General features: G+C 38.1%; 1 protein-coding gene across 1 annotated transcript; it reads left to right on the top strand.

Annotated features, from left to right (window-relative positions):
• The first annotated feature begins 9,406 nt into the window (after nt 1–9,406).
• Nucleotides 9,407–21,616, top strand: LOC131160182 (beta-glucosidase 18-like). Its single transcript, XM_058115574.1, has 12 exons — nt 9,407–9,565; nt 9,683–9,749; nt 9,999–10,057; nt 10,328–10,403; nt 10,494–10,568; nt 10,676–10,763; nt 10,845–11,097; nt 11,223–11,338; nt 20,228–20,477; nt 20,574–20,676; nt 20,774–20,882; nt 21,180–21,616. Exons 1-12 carry the CDS (start codon nt 9,416–9,418, stop codon nt 21,412–21,414), a joined length of 1,581 nt encoding a protein of 526 aa, XP_057971557.1. The 5' UTR covers nt 9,407–9,415; the 3' UTR covers nt 21,415–21,616.
• The last annotated feature ends 229 nt before the right edge of the window (nt 21,617–21,845 follow it).

The raw sequence follows: 21,845 nt of genomic DNA, 5'->3' as shown, positions 1-21,845 counted from the left end.
AACTGCATAGAAGCAAACCTCTCCACTAGGTGTTTCAGTTGTATTTACTCAATAGAACAGTTGTACGAATTTTCCAGGGACTGCCAATAAGATAACTGAAAATGCTGGTTTTTAAAAACAGGAACATTCAATCAGGTGCAATTATTACTACTTTTAATTTCATGACTGTCTTCTTTCTTTTTATCTATTTATAAAATCTCTCTCTCTCTCTCTCTCTCTCTCTCTCTCTCTCTCTCTCTCTCTCTCTCTCTCTCTCTCTCTCTCTCAATATATTGTGCAACTATTGTGGGCAGCCTATTCAGAACTTTTAGTGTGAAAGGTAATAAATGGGTCTATAGCACTAGCCGAAATATGTATATATAGACTAGAATATATACAATACAGGTACAATGAAAGTTCAAAATTTTATGATGGCTGATGGGAGAATCAATATTGTCCTCAATACACTCTTCTTCATACCCTCTAGGATCCGCACTGGCCATGGCATGTACATTCCAATCTATACTCAGTTCCCTCCACATCCATCATTAGGGCAAGCTCAAGCCCACTTTTAATCCCACCGACCCTCCAAAAGTTGCCTATCACTCTATCCATGCCACATCACAAGCCCTAAGCCAAAATTCTTCTGAGTCAGAGGACCGCTGTTTTCACCCCTATAGCAGCAACACAGGACCCTGCAATGCCCGCATCAATTCCAGCATTAGTAGAGTTCAAAGATACAGTATTAATCATTCAACAAAGAAATTAGTTGAACACTTGAAGATTAAGACCCGATCTCTCCATGTATCCTTCATCCACCTCTTCTTTGGACGAAGAGAATCATTTTGGCAAAGGAACCTAGCTCTTAAGATTCCTCCACACGACAGTTTCTTGGCTTGTATCATGGGTTGTAAACTGGGGCCCTCCTTTGAACTACTTTGGTCTTCTTGTTGCAAAGTTCAGAGAAAGAATGTAGGAATCTATATTTGAAAGATTTGAAGAAAAAAAAAAAAGTTCGCTGGTGAAGCATAATTATCTATGTGAAGGTTGAAGTCACTTTCATCAAATACACTCTCCCCAACTTCCTTGTTTGCTTCATGTTCCTCTAATTCTTACTCTATGACTGAAAAAAGATGAAAGAGATTTAAAAAAAGGTTTCTTTTAGGGAAGTACAGGGGAGGTTTTCAAGTTCCATTTAGTAAATGGGATTTTTGGCATCCAATTTCAAAGAGGTGGCTTGGGTCTCAAATCTCATGTGTAACGACCCCTATTTAAATGAGTTTTTTTTTTTTAATACTATGACATTTAACATGCTCTGATATCATACTGGATAAACCCAATCATCAACCTAAGCAGCGAGAAGCAGAAATCACATAAACATAATCATATGTAAATATATATACAATATCAGAGTGCTAAATTGTTTCCCAAAAATATATATGTGCGACTGTTTCCCAAAATACCCTCAATTGGGCTGGGACATACAAAAGTACTCCAAAAACATACTCACTATCTACTGACAGGGCAGTACTGAAGCCCCTCTACCTGCGAGCCTGATCTGCTCGCCTACCTGGATCACCTGAAAAATGTTAAAGTAATTGGGATGAGCCAATGCTCAGTAAGACGAAATATACTATTACTAGTGTGTGGCAAATGAGTTATAATACTATGAAAATCTATTTTTACAAAATCATGTATAACTGGATCTGTAAATACAGTACAAATAATAGAAACTATCCTCTTTTTCCATGTTACTTAACATGTCAGTAATTTAGGTTACTAGTTAAAATACTTCTAATGTACATATGTATATTCTCTGTCTCTGTAAATCTGTACATACATAATAACTCTTGAAAATTTTCCCTGTGGATAACTGTGTGTCATGATTTAATCCTTCATGACAGGGTTGTGCGGCCCGTAGGCGGGATCTATACTGGCTGGCCGATCAAGGTAAATCACTATACTCCCTCGGTCTGATCTGCCCTCCTCAACCCATATCTGAGGGGGAGCGTATCCACGTCTAGGACACTATATGATCGACCTACTACCACATACTATCTGAATAAGTGGTTGCACTCTGTAAATTGTATGTAGCTACGGTACCGTGCTCTGTAACTGTATGGTCCAACAGGATCTGATGCTATGTAATATATTTCTATATACACTAGTTGTTTTACCATTATTCTGAAATAATTGTATTAATCGTGACAATGAAATAAATTGTAATGAACTGGGATTGTATCATCTGTATCTCTGAACTGAACTATAATCTGTAAGTCATGGAACTGAAAACTGTATAATCATGGTATTGTAAACTGTATAATCATGGTACTATAAACTGTATAATCATGGTACCAAAAACCGTATAATAATAGTACTGTAATTACAATAAAACATAACAACTGGTTGTATATTTTATAAATCATATCCTGAAAATACTGTAGAACATGTTTCTTTACTATACCCATATCCTTAAGCCACACAGAAGTTTTAAACATATTATGTATAAATAATAAACTGTACAAATTTCTATTGTGAATAATCATTTGATAAAAACATATAATTTATACTGAAACATAGTAAAATTCGCCTAACATAGCATATTTCCCTTACTTATTTCCTGCTAAAAGTCCCTCACTATAACAGGTCCAACACCTGCAGGGTTCTCCACTTAACACCCTGAAAATCATATATCCCAGAACAAAACATCACTATTTCTACGTCTATAGCATTTCCTACAATTGTTCAAAAGTCAAATTCTGAATAAAAGGCCTTACCCTAGATTTGGGATAAATTCCAATTTCATTTCACCAACGATCCGCTTCGGCAGACTTGAAGAGAACTCTGCCAGGAGCATCGTGGTGGCCTTAGATCATCGATCTAGAAAATGACGGGGTCGAAATCGAAGAAAGAAGGAGGAGGATCCATAGGAGAGAGAGAGAGAGAGAGAGAGAGAGAAGAGAGCGGCGTGATTTTTTGCGATAAAAATCAGTTTCGGGCTATTTATACTGCGGGATTTGTCGATGAGTCACGTCATCTCATTGACGAGTCCTTAAGTAATTTCGTCGACAAAATTCAGAGTAGCCAAATTCTTCTCTTGGTATTTTCTCGTCGACGAAGCTCACCCTCATCGACGAATCCCTGATAAATTTATTGGGGTATTTTTCCCAAAGTTCGATGTCGTCAACGAACGCGAACTACTGCCTCCTTCTATTCCTGTTTCCATTTTCCTCTCCCTTTATTATTAAAATACTATTGTTCTTTGGGTCACTACATTCTCCCCTCATAAAATTTCGTCCTCAAAATTTATTGTTCATATAATTCATCATCCCTTAAAAGAAAATGGTCTACTTATTTTATTACCTACTCTCACTTGTGGTGGAGGAATACCGTGGTTACATGGGTAGTTTTGGGGGATTACAAGTATAAAAGAAAATTCTCTTAAAACCAAAATACTACCTATTCTATACACTACATTACAATTCCACTATGCTAAATAAAATAAAATTACTATTACTTTAATCATACATCACTGCTGTATTCACTGAACTAGTGCAAATATTTCTGTCTAATCTCGCTTTCAAGCACCCACGAAACTTCTTTAATTGCGTGATTCCTCCACATGACTTTTACTAACAGTATCTTCTTATTGCGCAATTCCTGATCTTTTTTGTCTAAGATCTGAACTGGAGCTTCCTCATATGCTAGATCACCCCAGAGTTCCAAGTCTGCATAGCTGATGATATGGGAAGGATTGGAGACGTATTTCCTTAACATAGAAACATGAAACACGTAATGAATCCTAGATAGAGATGGTGGTAAAGCCAGCCGATAGGCCATTGACCCAATCTTCTCGAGTATCTCAAATGGACTAATGAACCTAGGGCTCAACTTACCCTTCTTCCCAAACCTCATGATCCCCTTCAATGGTGCTATTTTCAGGAAAACATGATCACCCACTCCAAATTCCAATTCTCGGCAGCTAGTATCTCCATAGTTTTTCTGCCGACTTTGTGCTGCACTGATCCTATCTCGAATAAGTCGGACTTTATCACATGCTTGCTAAATTAACTCTGATCCCAAAACTCGCCTTTCACCTACATTATCCCAGAAAAGAGGAGATCGACATCTTCTACCATATAATACCTCATAGGGTGCCATGCCAATGCTAGTTTGATAACTGTTATCATAAGAAAATTCAACTAGTAGCAAGAACTGAATCTAACTATCTCCAAAATCCAATACACACACTCGCAACATATCCTCAAGTACTTGAATAGTTCTCTGTCTGACCATCAGTCTGAGAATGGAAAGCAGTGCTGAATGCTAATTGAGTTCCTAATACCTCCTGTAAACTCCTTCAGAACCGTGATGTAAAAGGTGGATCACGGTCTGAGACTATGGATACTGGCATTCCTTGGGGTCAAACAATCTCCTGTATATATATCTCTGCTAACTGGTTCATAGGGTAGCTAATCTTTCTTCATCAACCTATCAACTATTACCCATATGACATTCTGACCATGTGGCGTCGGCGGTAGCCCCGTAATAAAATCCATGGATACGTGGTCCAACTTCCATTCAAGAATGAAAAGTAGTTGCAATTGCCCTGCTGGCCTCTGGTGCTCAGCCTTAACCTGCTGGCACGTTAGCCTTAACCTGCTAGCACGTCAAACACTACTGTACAAATTGTGCTATCTCCCTTTTCATGCCACTCTACCAAAAATACTCCCGCAGATCTCTATACATTTTCGTACTACCAGGATGAACAGTGTATAGAGATCTGTGTGCCTCCTCTACATATATGATTGTTTCCCCAAATACCCTTAATTGGCTAGGGCTATACAAAAATAATCCCAAAAATACTCACCCTATTGTCAGGGTAATACTAAAGTCCTTCTATCTACGAGCCTGATCTGCTCGCCTACCTGGATCACTTGAAAAATGTTAAAGTAATGGGATGAGCCATCGCTCAGTAAGACGAAATATGCTATTGCTAGTGTGTGGCAAATGAGTTACAATATTGTGAAAATCTATTACTATATAATCATGTATCACTAAATCTATAAATACAATACTAATAATATAAACCATCACTTTTCCCTGTTGCTTAACATATCTGTGCTTTAGGTTTCTACTCAAAATACTTCTAATATATATATATGTTCTATATTTGTAAATCTGTATAAACATAGTAATAACTGAAAACTTCTCTGTGGATAACTGTGTGTCATGATTTAATCTGCAGCTCGTAAGTGGGATCTACCTTGACTAGCTGACCAAGATAAACCACTATACTCCATCAGTCTGATCAGCCCTTCTCAACTCATATCTGATGGGGACCCTGTCCACTCGTGGGCTCTATACGATCGACTGTTATACCACGTATTATCTGAATAGGTAGTTGTACTCTATACTGTATGTAGCAACGGTACCGTGCCCTGTAATCTGTATGGTCCATCAGGGTCTGATACTATATAATACATTTTTATATACAACTATCTCTTTTACTATGATTCTGTAATAACTGTATAAACCATGACGTTGTGATAAACTGTATCTGTATTAACTGTATTTTCTGAAATAAACTGTAAAACTGTATGTCATGGTACTGTAAACTGTATAATCATGGTATTCTATAATTGTTATAAAACATATCTCTGAAAAATACTGTAAAGCATGTTTCTGTACTATATCCATATTTTCAAACCACACAGTAATTTAAAACATATTATTGATAATTGATAAACTGTATAAAGTTCTGCTATGAATATTAATTTGGTAAAAATTTACATTTCATACTGAAAATCATTTTAAAACTGCCTAACATAGCATATTTCCCTAACATAGCATTATTTCCCTTACATGATTTCTGCAAAATTAATATGCCTAATATGCATATTTCCCTTATTGTAACGGGTCCTACACCCACAGGGTTCTCCACTCAATACCCTGAAAATCATAAATCTCATAACAAAATATTACTATTTCTACGTCTACGTCATTTCCTACAACTTCCGAAAAGCCTAATTTTGAATAAAAGACCTTACCCTAAATCTGGGATGAATTCCAACTTGCTCCCACCGATGATCCGCTCCAGCAGACTTGGAGAGAACTTCGTGGTGGCCTCAGATCGTCGATCCGGTGGCTAATGGGGCCAAAATTGAAGAAAAATGGGAGAGGAACCGTAGAGAGAGAGAGAGAGAGAGAGAGAGAGAGAGAGAGAGAGAGAGAGAGAGAGAGAGAGAGAGAGAGAGACTTCGCCGAAGTTTCTGCGTAAAAACTAAGTTTAAGCACTTTTTATACTGCGAGATTTGTCGACGAGCCACGTCCCCTCGTCCATGAGTCCTGTGGATAGTTTGTCGACGAACCTACACCCTCATCAATGAATTTGAGACTTCCAAAAATCCTTCTCGGTATCTTTTCATTGACGAGACGAGACCTTGTCGACGAGATCCTAAAGAACCCTCGTCGAAGAAACCCCTATGTTCGTCAATGAGGCCTGAAAAATTCCTTGGGTTATTTCCTCCAAAGTGCAACGTCGTTGACGAACGCTTCGTCTGCCTCATTCTGTTACTGATTCCATCTCTCCCTCTTTATTATTTAAATACCATTATTCTTCAGGTCGTTACACTTATGCTTCAGTTTTGGTAAGCCAAAAGGAATAGGGAAAAACATGAAGGAGCAACATAGCAGAGCTCGTCGACGAATGCCCTGTGTTCGTCAACGAGGGTACAACAATGGTTCGTCAGCAAGAGCTCTGAATTCGTCGACGAGACAATACTGAAAGCAGGAAATCTCAGACTTCTAGACTTGTCGACAAAAGCCAGTTATCGTCGACAAGAAGTCTTCTACAGTTCGTCGACGAAGTTTCGTACTCGTCGATGAGGGGCACCTGGGCTACAACAGTTTTCTAAAATTTTGAATTTTTGAACGTTGGGTGGTTGGGCAAATGGAGGGAAACCTCCGAAGAACCTTTATATATGTCATCTGAGCATATTTTGAGAGAGATAATGATCATTATTGAAGGGTATTGTGTACATTGTGATTTTCATAGTGAAATTTGTATGCCTTTTGCTTCCGTGGATGTAGGCTTTGCCGAACCACGTAAATCTTTGTGTTGTTGTTCTTTTTGGTTGTATTATTTATTTCTTATTATTTAGTCCACTGTGCATTTTCATTATACGATCCATATCTCAAGATGCAAACAAGAATTTTGGAAGGTATAAGTGTCCCAAAAGTCAAATGTAAGGGAAGATTTATGGGAATTTTGAAACTTCAAAAAAAGTTCATAAGATTTTTGAAACCTTAGTGTCTTTTGCCCTTATTATTATTATTTACTTTTTATACAAATATTATAAAATTAAAAAATTAACTATTTTTTATTAATTTTTTATAAATAAATTAAAAAATAAACAATATTTTTCACAACTAAATAAGATATAATAAATGTCTATATCATTCATTTTTCACCTCATAATCTCTGAAAATGAGTAATTATAATGAAATATATTATATGTCATAACTCATACATCTGACATTTTGGACATTTCATTCTTGAATCTTAAGTGGATGGGGTGTGTAAGTCTCGTACATCATTGGCATGCATCAATGAAAGAAAAAGGGTGCCCCTGTGACTAGGGGTGTACAGGGTTCGGTTTGGTTTGGTTATTACCAAAACCGTCAACTGAACCGAACCTCTCAGTTTTTAAAACTACTGAACCGCAACTGAACTGTATACTGTCGGTTTAAAACCAAACCAAACCGTTTATTTTACGATTCGGTTCGGTTAATTCGGTTTTACCAAATTTTAAACTAACAAAATAAAAAAATTATTACATAAAGCCAAGTCAGGCCACAGCCCACAGTCTCCTATATTATTCTAATTGGGCCAAGGCTTTGACTGCAAAGCCCAGCATGGAAGAGGTTAAGCAGATCCAACTTCAATAAATAGGGTGAGGAAATTTTTTTCTTCCCATTTCCAACTGATGTGGGACGGCCAGAGCACCAGAGATAATGTGGGCGTGACCATGAGCGACTGGTGTGGGCGTGAGCGTGGGCGTTGGCGTGGGTGTTGCTGTGTGTGAGCATGGGCGTGGAGATGTGGGCGTTGGCGTGGGAGTTGCTATGTGTGAGAGTGAGCATGGGCATTGCTGTGTGTGACTGCGTCGGCGTGGAGATGTGAGCGTTGGCGACTGGCGTGGGCGGTGGGCGTGAGCGTTGCTAGTGTGGGCGTAAGCATCGGAGGGCATGGCAGATGCCACTGTGCAGGTTACTAGGAGATGGAGAAGATGATGCCTGCTGTGGTAGTAGCACTGTAGCAGTCTGCTGCTGGTTCGGTTCTTCCCAATAGCACTCATCCCACATGGCCAAAATAGGAAGTTTTGGTTCACATTCCTCCTTTATAAAATCCTTCCCCACTCCCTGAGAAAGTATAATCCAATAATTCAAATTAAAAAAATAATATATTCCACAGGGTATAATTATTTTTCCCACATGTACTTGTAATCAAAGTTCCCACAGGGTATAATTATTTTAAAATTATAATCGGTTTTCGGTTTTTACGGTTCGGTTTTTGAGTGAAACCGAAACCGAAACCAAAAATCTATTTTTTATAAATTCAAAACTGAAATCGATTATCGAAACTGAAAAATCGAACTAAAGCTTCAAATGGTTCGGTTTCAGTCTGGTTCTTGGTTTTTCGATAAATTTTGTACACCCTTACCTTCGACATGGCGTGGTGGAAAAGTATCAACAAGTTAAAAAGGAGTACCAGAGGTTTAATTTCAGGTAGATACACTCATAGAACCAACGATATCTGTGGATGGTAAGAGTTTATTCTGTGAGCCACTGGAGACTGTGGATAGTGAGTCAACGGGGACCGTGGATGGTAATGGAGATGTGTCCCGGGGGTTGGGTTGGTCGAATGTCCAACTGATGCACAGAAGTCGTGTCTGCATCCGGACTTTACCCTGATCAGTGAGACCTAGAGGTAGAGGACACCGATCAGTAAGTTTGGTGCCACACCAGGGGTCTGAAGGGCACGTTGGTTGCTACAGTTTCTATGTTAAAAAAAAAAAAAAAAAGGTCAAGAGGCGGAAAGAAGACATACACGAGTCATGATCTTTTTTCAGTTCTATTTCTTCTTTTCAGATAGAACTTCCCTGGTGAAAATGGCATCAATTATGCCAAAAAATTACTGAATGAATGAATGAATCCAAAATGCAGAGACGCGAAGAAAACATAGTGATCAATTCAGCAGAAAAATCAGAAAAAATATAATAAAATAAAATGCGTGTAGAATAACATAATAAATATATTAAAAAACGGCGATGGATGAATGACACAGTATGATTGAGAACCCCTGCGATTATTGGTCTTCTATATATATATATATATATGGAAAAATCCAATTGCAGCCATTGACCTCCAAAGTATGGAAAATTTCATAGCCCTGGTGATCTCTTTACTCCTTCTCGTCCTACCCTACTCTGTTCTGCGTCCTGTCAAAAGCTACGCCGAGGAAATCAGCCGAAGTCAGTTCCCAGATGGGTTCGTCTTTGGAGCTGCTACTTCATCGTACCAGGCCTGTGCTTTTCTTCCTGCTTGCTTTTTTTTTTTTTTTTTTTCTGGAATCATCTTTCGTATCTTCTCATGGGTTCTCGAGTTTATGCTGCTTTCTGAGTTTTATGGTATGGTGCAGATTGAAGGGGCATTTCTTGAAGATGGTAAGAGCCTTAACAACTGGGATGTTTTTAGCCACGTTCCAGGTATATATTATTGAATTTCATCTCATTTCTTGATGTTACTGTGCCATCTTGACCAAATTTAGAAGTTTATTGCTTAATGCAACTTAATCAAACACTCCAACTTTTACAATTTTAGTGTGTTTGTCACCTTGAGTTTGAGAAGAATGTTAAGATAACCAATGATATTTAGTGAATTTTCCTATAGTAGAGATAACCATGTCCAACACAATACTCTTGAGCTTTGACATGTCCTTGATCCAACTATTCCAGGAAATATCGAAGGGGGAGATAATGGTGATGTTGCCCTCGACCATTATCATCGCTATTTGGTATTTATCCTGAACGACTGTTTTATACCTGTATGGATGCTTTGGATTGTTCAATATCTATTAATAGAATCTTGCTTTCTCATAAGTGATTCATATCTACCATTTATTTCTTCGAGCAAATGAAAAATGATTCCATGATCGTTGAATAATCATTTTGTTCATCTCTACACAGGTTCCTTGACAACCAACTGTTCACTTTTTAAGAAAATTTGTAAAGCAGTTTTTTTTTTTTTTTTTTTCTTTCCCCTTTAATGGGTTCAATTTATGCAGGAGGACATTGAGTTGATACATTCTCTTGGGGTAAACGCATATCGATTCTCCATTTCTTGGGCCAGGATTTTACCTCGTAAGCAGTTTGATATTAGAGCTGCTTGATCAAATATTAGGTCTTATTGTTTCCCATTTATTGGTTGACGGTATATTAGAGTTATATTAGGAGGAAGAACCGGTGCAATTAATACAGCTGCACTTATGTTCTACAACAACATAATAGATCATCTCTTACTGAAAGGTAATATGTTAAAAAATTTGAATTTAAGCATCTCTATTTTCTTCCAAACCTAGAGTCTCAAGAACACTCCTACTCTGCGTGCAAGGCTAAATTGTGTGTTAGTGCAGGAATTGAGCCATTTGTTACCATAAACCATCTAGAAATACCGCAGGTACTCGAGGACCGATATGGGGGTTTTCTGAGTCCTTTAGTACAGTAAGTGCGATTCCTTTTCTTTTTTGTTTTATGAAGTGAAAATTTTCAGTAAAATTGCATTGGGACATTGTTTCCTTGCAGGGAAGACTTTGTTCATTTTGCTGAAGTTTGTTTTAAGAAGTTTGGCGATCGGGTGAAGTACTGGATTACCATTAATGAACCAAACGTATTTGCAGAATTGGGATATTTGTGGGGAACTTATCCTCCAGGTCACTGTTCTGCTCCATTCGGCAATTGTTCTATTGGCAACTCTGAAAGGGAACCCCTTGTGGTGGTGCATAACATGTTATTGTCACATGCCAAGGCTGTTCATCTCTACCGAAAACATTATCAGGTAATGAGTGCGCGGTAAGCACTGCTGCACGTTAAAAAGCAAAAGATGTTATTACAAGATCATTAATAACTAATCATTTCTAAATTGGACTGTGATTCCCTAATCGTATTATTATACTAGAGCAGCCCAAGCAAGGTGGTTGTATAGGGTTGGTTGTGCATTCATTCATGTACGAGCCATTGACTGACCAAGAACTGGACCATGAAGCTGCACTTCGAGCCCTGGCTTTTGATGTTGCCTGGTAAGCACTCACGTTTCTGCTATTGGCTGCAGCAAAGAATCGAAGAAGTCAATTTAAGAGGATAACACTCAAACAAAAAAGTAAAAAAAAAAAAAATAGAAAAAATTAGAAGGTTAGTGGTTAAACGACTCTTGGTCAACTGGCTTTATGTTTTGTTTTTCTAATTTACTAATAAAGAGATTGTGTTCAATTTGACAATTAGAATCAGCCATACAAAGATAATTGCACGCACATTCGTATTTTTAGTGAAGCATTCTTACTGTCACAAGGAAATGGAGGATGTCATGATTTGATTTCTTTTGGAAGATGCATGATTTGATTTCTTTTGGGAGGTGTGTGGATCAAGACATACTGTTTTGGGATGTTAAGTGGGAAAGTTTATTGTTGGATCCTTTTTCTTTCCTTTGTTAATGGTGAGACTGTCTTGTGCTTGAGCCAGGAGACGCGTGAACTGAGCTGGAGACACGTGAACCAGAAGCTGGAGATGTGTTTGCAAGTTGTGCCATTTATTTTAGATGAATGAAACTTCTCAATTTTGATTTATGGTAATTAATTGTGATTAATTACCAGCTACAAATAAATAGAGGACCTGTTGAGAGATAGTATGCATAGAGAAGAAAAGAGAGGAAGAAGAGAATGTGAGAAAGAGAGAAGAGAGGCCTAAGAGAATTGTATATTCTTTATCGGCAGTTTAAGTGAATTGTGGTGTGCTCCATGGATGCAGGTCGATTTTGACCGAACCACGTAAATTTCTGGTGTCTCAATTTTTCTAATTGCTCACAGGGTCCTAACAAGTGGTATTAGAGCCTGGTTTGGAGCAAAAAGGCTAGATTAGAGATTTTCACTGAAATCAAAGCTTTGTCCAATGACAAATTAAATTTTGAGGCCACCATCATGTTCACCTCGCTGAGACGAAGCCATTAGTGCAAGCCGGAGCTTGAAAGGAGTTCGGACGGAAGCACACGCGTCAACATGCCCTTTGCCGAAGCGGTCTGTGTTCTCACAGGCAGGTGCGTGCACGTGCGTCACGCGTCTTCCTCACCCGACTGCCTTGACCCGACTCGATGACCTGCTCCAGACCCCGACCAACCCAACCCCTACTCCAGACCCAGACCACACCCGATCCGGATCTGTATCCAGTTCGACCCAACTAGTCCATGTCAGCGGCATCCTGTCAGCGCCGCGTCAACTGCCATGCCAGCTGGTGGGTCCTATAGTGCCACGTCAGCACTTGCCACGTCAGCACCATTGACCAAATTTGACCAAGTTTGACATGAACTTTGACCGAGTTTTTTGGAGTCATTTTGGGTCCGTTTCTCAAACGAATTAAATCATTTCTAAGGTTTTCGATCGTTACAAATCCAACTGTGCTTTCCATTTGAGGTAATTCCATCTCTAGATCAGCGAATCGAGATGTCGAACAAAAAGAGTTCAAAGATTAAGATGTTCAATGGCAACAATTTCGGTTTCTGGAAGATGCAGATTAAAGATTATTTGTTTAGGAAGGAGTTGCACTTACCATTGAAGGGTAAGCCAACATCTATGAATGAGGACGAGTGGGAGTTGCTTGACTGGAAAGCTCTCGGAGCTATCAGAATGACATTGCCAAAATTTGTGGTATTTAATATCAAGCATATATCATCCACCAAGTCTCTGATGGATGCACTTTCTAATATGTACGAGCAGTCGTCAGCCGCTAATAAGGTACATCTTATGAAAATGTTATTTACTATGACCATATTTGCAAATGAAAGTTTTAGCAGACATTTGAATAATTTTAACGAGTTGTTGGTTCAACTCGCTTCAGTCGGGATTACATTTGATAGTGAGATTCATGTCCTACTAATTCTTAGTCAGTTGCCCAAAAGTTGGAATGGTGTTGTTACTGCAATCAGTAGCTCTGTAGGGAAATCAAAGCTTGTATACGATGAAGTCGTCAACATGATTTTAACGGAAGAAATCAGAATGTAGTCAAACTATGGTTCCACTTCGAGTTCAGACTTGAACATGAAAGTCGAGATAGAGGAAACGGACATTGACGATCAAACAACCGTGGTAGATCTAGGTCCAGGCGGTCTAAATCCAGAAATTCTAGAGGTTCTCAAGACACAGGTTCCTAGGGCACAAAAATTGTTGAGTGCTTGAATTATGAAAAAACTGGTCATTACAATAACCAGTACAAAAGTCTAAAAAAAGAATATGAGATGAGGGCAAAGATAGAAGCAAATGTTGCTTCAGAAAATGATGATATGTTGATCTGCTTTTTGGAGAGCAAAAAGGAATCTTGGGTGTTAGACTTTAGAGCTTCATTCCATGCCACTTGCAATAGAGATTGCCTAGAGGAGTATACCTCAGGTAATTTTGGTAAAGTATATCTTAGCAGTGATCAACCTTGCGACATTGGTGGTAAGGGGACAGTGAAGATCGAGATGAATGGGTCAGTATGGAAGCTGAGAGATGTCAGATATATTCCAGATCTGAGGAAGAATTTGATCTCAGTTGGTCAACTGATAGATGAAGGATATAACACAACTTTCATTGGTGATGAATGGAAGATTTCGAATGGTGCACTGACGATTGCATGAGGTAAGAAAAGTGGTACTTTTTATGTAACTCCTAATGCATGCATATATATTACAGTTGCTACAAGAAATGATGTTAGTAACATATGACATCAACAACTTGGACACCTGAGTGAGAAGGGACTTAGAGTGATGCACTCAAAGGGTAAGTTAAGTGATTTACAGTCGGTGAAGATTGACACATGTGAGGATTGCATATTTGGGAAACAGAAGAGGATCAGTTTCCGGACAAACATCAATACCCCAAAGAAGGAGAGAATTGAGCTAGTCCATTTAGATGTATGGGGACCAATGACCATTTCATCCATAGGTGGGAAGCATTACTTTGTAACATTTATTGACGATCATTCATGAAAGGTATGAGTTTACTTCCTGAAATATAAATATGATGTTTTTGATGCTTTTAAAATTTGGAAACCAATAGTAAAAAATGAAACTAGTTTGAAAATCAAGAAGCTGAGAACAGATAACGATGGTGAGTATGTTGACACCGAATTCAAGAAATTCTGCTATGAGCATGGTATCATAATGGAAAGAACTATGCCAGGTACGCCTCAACACAACGGCGTAGCCCGAGCAGATGAACAGAACGTTGATAGAAAAAGCCAGAAGCATGCGTATGCAGTTAGGCTTGCCAAAGATGTTTTGGGAAAAAGCAGTCAACACAACAACTTATTTAATTAACAGGAGTCCATCAGTACCATTGGACTATAATCTACCAGAAGAAATATAAAGTAATAAAGAGGTAAGACTTTCACATTTAAGAGTTTTTGGTTGTGTTGCATATGTACATATCAATGATCATGTCAGGAATAAGCTGGATCCGAAATCCCAGAAATGCACTTTCATCGGTTATGGTGGAAATGAATATGGGTATCGCATTTGGGATGATGAAAACAAAAAGGTGATCAGAATCAGAGATGTGATTTTTTAATGAAAAGGTGATGTACAAAGATAGACACACAACAAAATATATAAAGTCTGAAACAACCTTTGTAGATGTGGATGATATTTTAGAAGGCTAAGGACACGTCAGTGGAACACTGAGAATCCTCAGAAGAATACTGAGAATCCTCAGGCAGAGGAACCTGTGGAGCAGATTGTTGCACCACCACCTCCTACTTCAACACCAGAGCTTAGGAGATCTTCTCGGCAGTATGTACCAAATAGGAAGTATTGTTGGCAATTAACAACAAATTCCCGAAACCTATGAGAAACAAAATAGAGAAAGAATATATGCTAAAGAAAAATCAATCACACGCACAAGACAGTATTTACGTGGTTTGGCAATTTTGCCTACGTCCACGAAGTTTCAAGGATTTCACTGTTATCAAGAAAAAAAATGCAGAGAGTGTGGCGGTACAATGCTCTCTCTCTCTCACTCTCTCGCGAAGTGTGACCACTTACCCTAATCACCCAAAAAACAATCATTTTATATGTTGCGCATAGGGTTCCGAATGGGCTACAAAACGGGCCCAAAAGTCGAGTCATCATCCAAATTTAACATAACTAGGCTCCATAAAAGCCCAAGAAATCTCCCATATGGAGACTAGTTCAATCAACAATATCGACTACAATCCTCCAAATGAACAATCCCTCTTCCTTCGCTCCATGGACTAAACCTTAGGTTAGAAATCTCTCATTAAATAAAAGTCAGGTCATCATCCAAATTTAACACAACTAGGCTCCCCAAAAGCTGAACAAATCTCCCACTTGGAGACTAGTTCAATCACCAATATCGACTGCAATCCTCCAAATGAACAATCCCTCATTCCTACAACTTATCCTCCTGTCCTCAAGTTAGAAGACCAACTAAAGTTGCACATAATTTCAACTTCTCAATAGTAACACCCTTAGTTAACATGTCTGTGGGGTTCTTAGATCCACAGATCTTTTCAAGTATTACCAGCTTATCTTCAATAAGGTAACGAATAAAGTGGTATTTTGTCTGTATATGTTTCGACTTTGAATGAAAAGCCGAATTTTTGGTAAGAAAAATTGCACTCTGACTGTCACTGTGTAGAATGTCCATCTTCTACTTCTTACCCAATTTGTCTAAGAAACCATGTATCCAAATCATCTCCTTTCCAGCTTTAGTTGCTGCAGCATACTCAACTTTTGTAGTAGACGAAGTAACAATCTTTTGCAAATTTTAAGCCCAAGATATAGCTGCACCACCTAGAGTAAATACAAACCCAGTAGTACTCTTTCTACTATCATTATGATCAGCAAAATCAGCGTCTACATAACCTTGTAGTTTCAAACTTGCACCTGTGAAGTAAAGATATGTATCTGATGAACCCCTCAAATATCTCAGAATCCTCTCGACTGCCTCCCAATGCTGCTTTCCTGGCCTACTCATGAATCTGCTCACAACTCCCACTACATGTGTAATTTCTGGCTTTGTACACACCATAACATACATCAAGCTGCCAATAGCTGAGACATAGGGCACCTTGCTCATATGGTCCCTTTCTTCTTCTGTCTTCGGTGACTATTCCTTGCTTAGTTTGAAATGACTACCCAAGGGTATGCTCACTGGTTTAGCTTCATTTATGTTGAACCTGCTGAGAATTTTCTTCACATAATCGGACCATGAAAGCTTCAATGTACCATTAGCCTTGTCTCTAATGATTCTCATTCCAAGGATTTTCTTTGCAACTCCCAAATCCTTCATTGCAAACTGTTTTGACAATTGCTTCTTCAGATTATTAATCTCCTCAATGCTAGACCCTGCAATGAGCATATCATCTACATATAACAGTAAAATGATGTAAGAATTGTCAAAGAACTTAACATAACAATAGTGATCAGCTTCACATCTCTTGAACCCAATTTTATGTATAAAACTATCAAATTTCTTATACCACTGTCTTGGAGCTTGTTTTATACCATACAAACTCTTTCTCAATTTGTAGACTAAATTCTCTTTTCCTTAGACAATGAACCCTTCTGGCTGAATCATGTAGATGTCTTCCTCCAAGTCACCATGAAGGAATTCCGTTTTCACATCTAACTGCTCAAGATGTAGATTTTCTGCAGCCACCATTTCTAGTATCAAACTAGTTGTTGACATCTTCATAACTGGAGAAAATATTTCTGTGAAGTCAATGCCCTCCTTTTGCTGGGACCCTTTGATAACTAATCTAACTTTGTAGCGCTTGCTACCATCATATTTGTTTTTTATTCTATATACCCACTTGTTGTGCAAAGCCTTCTTCAATACTGGCAATTCAGTCAGTTCCCATGTCTGATTCTCCAACAAGGAATCCATCTCATCCTTCATAGCTAACTCCCATTTTCTTGAACTTTCATCCTGCAAGGCTTCATCATAACACTCTGGCTCACCACCATCAATTAGCAAGAGATAATTTAGAGTAGGTGAATAACACTGTGAAGGTCTAATGGTCCTAGAAGATCTACAGACTGCAGCTATAGGTGTATTTTGATTTGCCTGTGATTCTACATTCTCCTTGTCATCTTCACCCCTTTCCTAGATAGCACTTTTAGTCAACTCATCTAAGTTAACAAACTCAGATTTCTTCTAATCTATCGCTGTGACATTTGACACTATAGTTGACCTATCCTTATACATAACTTGTTTTATTAAATATTACATTTCTACTTTTGATGATTTTCCTATTTTGTTCATCCTAAAACCGATAACCAAATTTCTCATCACCATAGCCAATGAAATAGCATATTTTGGACTTTGCATTAAGTTTACTACGAGCATCAAAATCAATATGAACATAAGAAAGACAACCAAAACTCTTACGACCCAATCCTTCACTCCATGGACTAAGCCTTAGGATAGAAATCTCTCATTAAACAAAAGTCGGGTTATCATCCAAATTTAATGCAACTAGGCTCCACAAAAGCCCAACATGTATGTGAATCATTTACTTCTTACAGATGGAGGAGAACCTGAATGCTATGTTGAAGCATGTCAGGCAGGAGATTTGAGCAAGTGGGAGCTTGCAATGAAAGACAAGATGAAGTCTCTTAACTCCAACAAAACATGAGAACTAGTTAAGTTGTCTAATGGTAAAAAAGCTCTTCACAACAAATTGATGTACAAAATAAAAAAAGAGCATGATGGATCCAAGAGGTATAAAACTCAGTTAGTAGTCAAAGGTTTCGAATAGAAGAAAGGAATTGACTACACTGATATTTTTGCACTAGTTGTCATGTTGACAACCATCAGATCTGTTTTGAGTATTGTTGCCTCAAAGGGTTTACATATTGAGCAGTTGGACGCGAAGACGACATTTCTTCACGGTGATCTTGATGAGGAAATTTATATGCAATAATCAGAAGGTTTCTCAGTTAAAGGTAAAGAGAATCCTGTATGCAAATTGAGGAAGAGTTTGTATGGTCTCAAACAAACTCCTAGGCAGTGGTACAAGAAATTTGACAGCTGTATGCAGAGGAACAATTTTCAGAAGTGTAATGCCGACCATTGTTGCTACTTCAAGAGGTATCGTACTAGCTATATTATCCTATTGTTATATGTTAATGATATGCTAGTCGAAGGATCAGATATAGAAGATATCAGAAAATTGAAGCAGCAATTGTTAGAGGAATTTGATATGAAAGACTTGGGTCCTGCAAAGTAAATTCTTGGGATACAGATTTCTAGAGATAAGCAACAAGGAACGTTGCGGTTATCTTAGTCAGAGTACATCAACCGTATTTTACAGAGGTTTAACATGAGCAGCGCCAAAACTGTAAATACACCACTGGAAGGTCACTTCCATCTCTCTAAGGATCAGTTTCCTCAGACAAATGAAAAAAAAGACTTCATGGCTAAGGTACCATATGCCTCAGCCGTTGGAAGTCTCATGTATGTTATGGTTGGTACTAAACCAAATATTGGCCAAACAATGGGAGCTGTCAGCAGGTATATGTCAAATCCAGGGAAGACACATTGGGAAGTAGTGAAGTGGATTTTGAGATATCTACGTGGCACTATCGATAAGTACCTATGTTTCGGAAAAAGCAAATTAAAAATCCAAGGGTTTGTAGATGTTGATTTTGTAGGTGAAATTGATCATCGCAGAAGCACCACCAAATATATATCCACTGTTGACACAACAGCTATTAGTTGGATGTAAGAAGTAGTGACAAAAGTTAGTAAAGAGATGATTTGGCTTTAGGGTTTGTTAACGAAGCTTGGATTAAAGCAGGAGAGGAATGTTTTGTACAGTGACAGTCAGAGTGCGATACATTTGACAAAGAACTCCGCATTTCATTCCAAAACTAAACATATTGGATTGCGTTATCCCTTCGTCAAATCTCTGATGGAAGATGGCGTGTTGACACTTAAAAAAATCCAAGATAGCAGAAATCCGGCAGATATGTTAACTAAGGTGGTGACTACAGAGAAGCTGAAGTTGTGTTCAATTTCAGTTGGTCTTCATACTTGAAGACATATTTTGAGCACATCATTTATTTATATACTAATACTGGTTAAGGAGATATCTCTGTCTCCAAGTGGGAGATTGTTGTGCTAGAGTCAAAAGACGCGTGAGCTAAGCTGGAGACGCGTGAGCTGCAAGCTGGAGACGCATTTGCAAGCTGTGCCATTTATTTTAGATGAATGAAACTTCTTAGCTTTGATTTATTGTAATTAATTGTGATTGATTACTAGCTACCCATAAATAAAGGAGCTGTTGAGAGATAGTATGCACAGAAAAGAAAAGAGAGGAAGAAGAGAGTGTGAGTAAAAGAGAAGAGAGGCTTGAGAGAATTGTATTTTCTTTCCCGGCGGTTTAAGTGAATTGTGGTGTGCTCCGTGGATGTAGATTGATCTTGACCAAACCACGTAAATTTCTGGTATCTCAATTTTTTTTGATTGCTCACAAGGTCCTAACATGTCTTTTGTGTATTGTTGTGTTTTTCTGTGCTGTTTTTTGTTAAGAAGTCGTTGTTATAAAAAATAGGAAAAAAGTAAGGGGGGCATGAAAGGAACTAATTCAGGGCTGATCAGAACACAGAAAGAGGCTAATTGCACATCCTGCATCTGGCAGTTAAGACCTTATATCCTGTTCAAAATTTAAATAGGGATTGGATTTCAGATGCGAATTGACGGGAATTCACTGTTGTTATTCATGTTTTACTTTTTGTTTGTTTATTTGGTTTTTCTTTTGGCCTGAAACTGAACCTTAAATGGCATTTTAAACTGTACTTGAGTTTTTCCTTCAAATTTAGAACTTTTCCTTTCTCCACTGTCATCAATCCTGCTTTCATCTGGGGTAGATCCTTCATGAACTAAGCTGTTCCAGTGTTCATTTTTTATGAGTAGGGTGTTGGATCCACTCCTCAAAGGAGATTATCCTCTTGAGATGCATAATTTTCTTGGAAGTGACCTGCCAAAGTTCTCGCCTTCTGAATCAAACAACCTGAAGGACAGTATCGATTTCATCGGCATTAATCATTATTCAACTCTATATGCCAAGGACTGCATCTATTCTCCTTGTCAGTCCGGAAACAATGCAATCCAAGGCTTTGTTTACAGAACTGGGGAACGAGACGGTGTTCCCATTGGAGAAAAGGTGTCCATTAAAATCCTTGCCTAGAAATCTTTCAGTTCATGTTTTCTCTTTTAAATTTCTATGTTAGTACACTTAAATTTTTTTTTCTCCCAATAGACAGCTATGCCTAAAAATTTTGTTGTTCCAAGTGGGCTGGAGAAGCTCATCAATTATCTTAAGACAAGATACAATAACAAGCCTATGTTCGTGACTGAAAATGGTCAGTGAAAATTGGTTGTCCTTGTAAGATTAAAGACAAAAGAAGGATTATAGTGTTAACCAAAAACCTAAAAAATTGCTTTCTTTTGGTGATTTAGGACTAAGTCAGAAGAATGACCCCAAAGATGGACAGCAAGAGTTACTGCATGATGTCAAGCGAGTAGAATACCACAAGGGCTACCTTGCTTCCATAGCACGAGCCATTCGGTAACTAGACTACATTTGAGATAATTTTCCTTTGTTGAAATTGTGGAGAAAAAGAAAGAACTACTTTCAAAATGAAATACTCTTATCCTATGTTTAGGGGATGTCTTGGATTTGGATTTGTATAGATTTGGATAAAATGTAATACAAAATTGTGTTGAACTTTGTCTAAATCCGCTCAAATCTAAATTCAAGACCCGAAATCCATGCTCCCAAACACAGCATTATTGAATCTAATTTGCCATATAGAAAAGGAGTGGATGGAATCAATGAACAAGTTCTCTATGTCTCGATCTTTAGGAATGGAGCTGATGTTCGTGGCTACTTTGTGTGGAGCTTGTTCGACAACTTTGAATGGATTTATGGTTACAGTGTGAGATTTGGACTCTACTATGTTGATTTCCTGACCCTCGAACGTATTCCCAAGCTGTCTGCAAGATGGTATACCAATTTCCTTGCTTCTAGCAATCACAATAATGTAAATGGAAGTGTTAGAAATGCACCCATAAAGGAAAACTCAGTTGCCCAAATTTGAAAACATTGGAACATTGTGGTATAACTGTTCTTATTCTCAATGAATGGTTTATACCATTTTTTCTTCTTCTTGTTTATGGTGTAAAGTTTGTTTCCGTGGCAGGAAAACTTTAATTTGGTGTATTGTGATATTGTTTGTGACCTCCTACCATGGGGAAAGCGAACATACTACATTCTACTAGAATAAATTATTGAATCGGTTTGTGAGAAGCATACTATGATCTTTCATGGCTTGGGCTTTTTGTGCATTCTTTTTGGATGTACTCCAGATTGTTTTCTTACAAATGCATATGGATGGTATGGCACTATCAGAATTCTTGAAAAAATTAGATTCCTCATGTTCATTGAACTCTACAACAACATATGATTTGTGAAAAGAAATAAAGTGGAGATGCAATAGATGCGTATAAGATATAATAATTTATTCAAAAG

Source organism: Malania oleifera, chromosome 1 (genome assembly GCF_029873635.1).
Source record: "Malania oleifera isolate guangnan ecotype guangnan chromosome 1, ASM2987363v1, whole genome shotgun sequence".
In the NCBI taxonomy this organism is placed as follows: domain Eukaryota; kingdom Viridiplantae; phylum Streptophyta; class Magnoliopsida; order Santalales; family Ximeniaceae; genus Malania; species Malania oleifera.
Note: the sequence above shows the minus strand (reverse complement) of the source record. Positions and strands in the feature narration are given on the sequence as shown.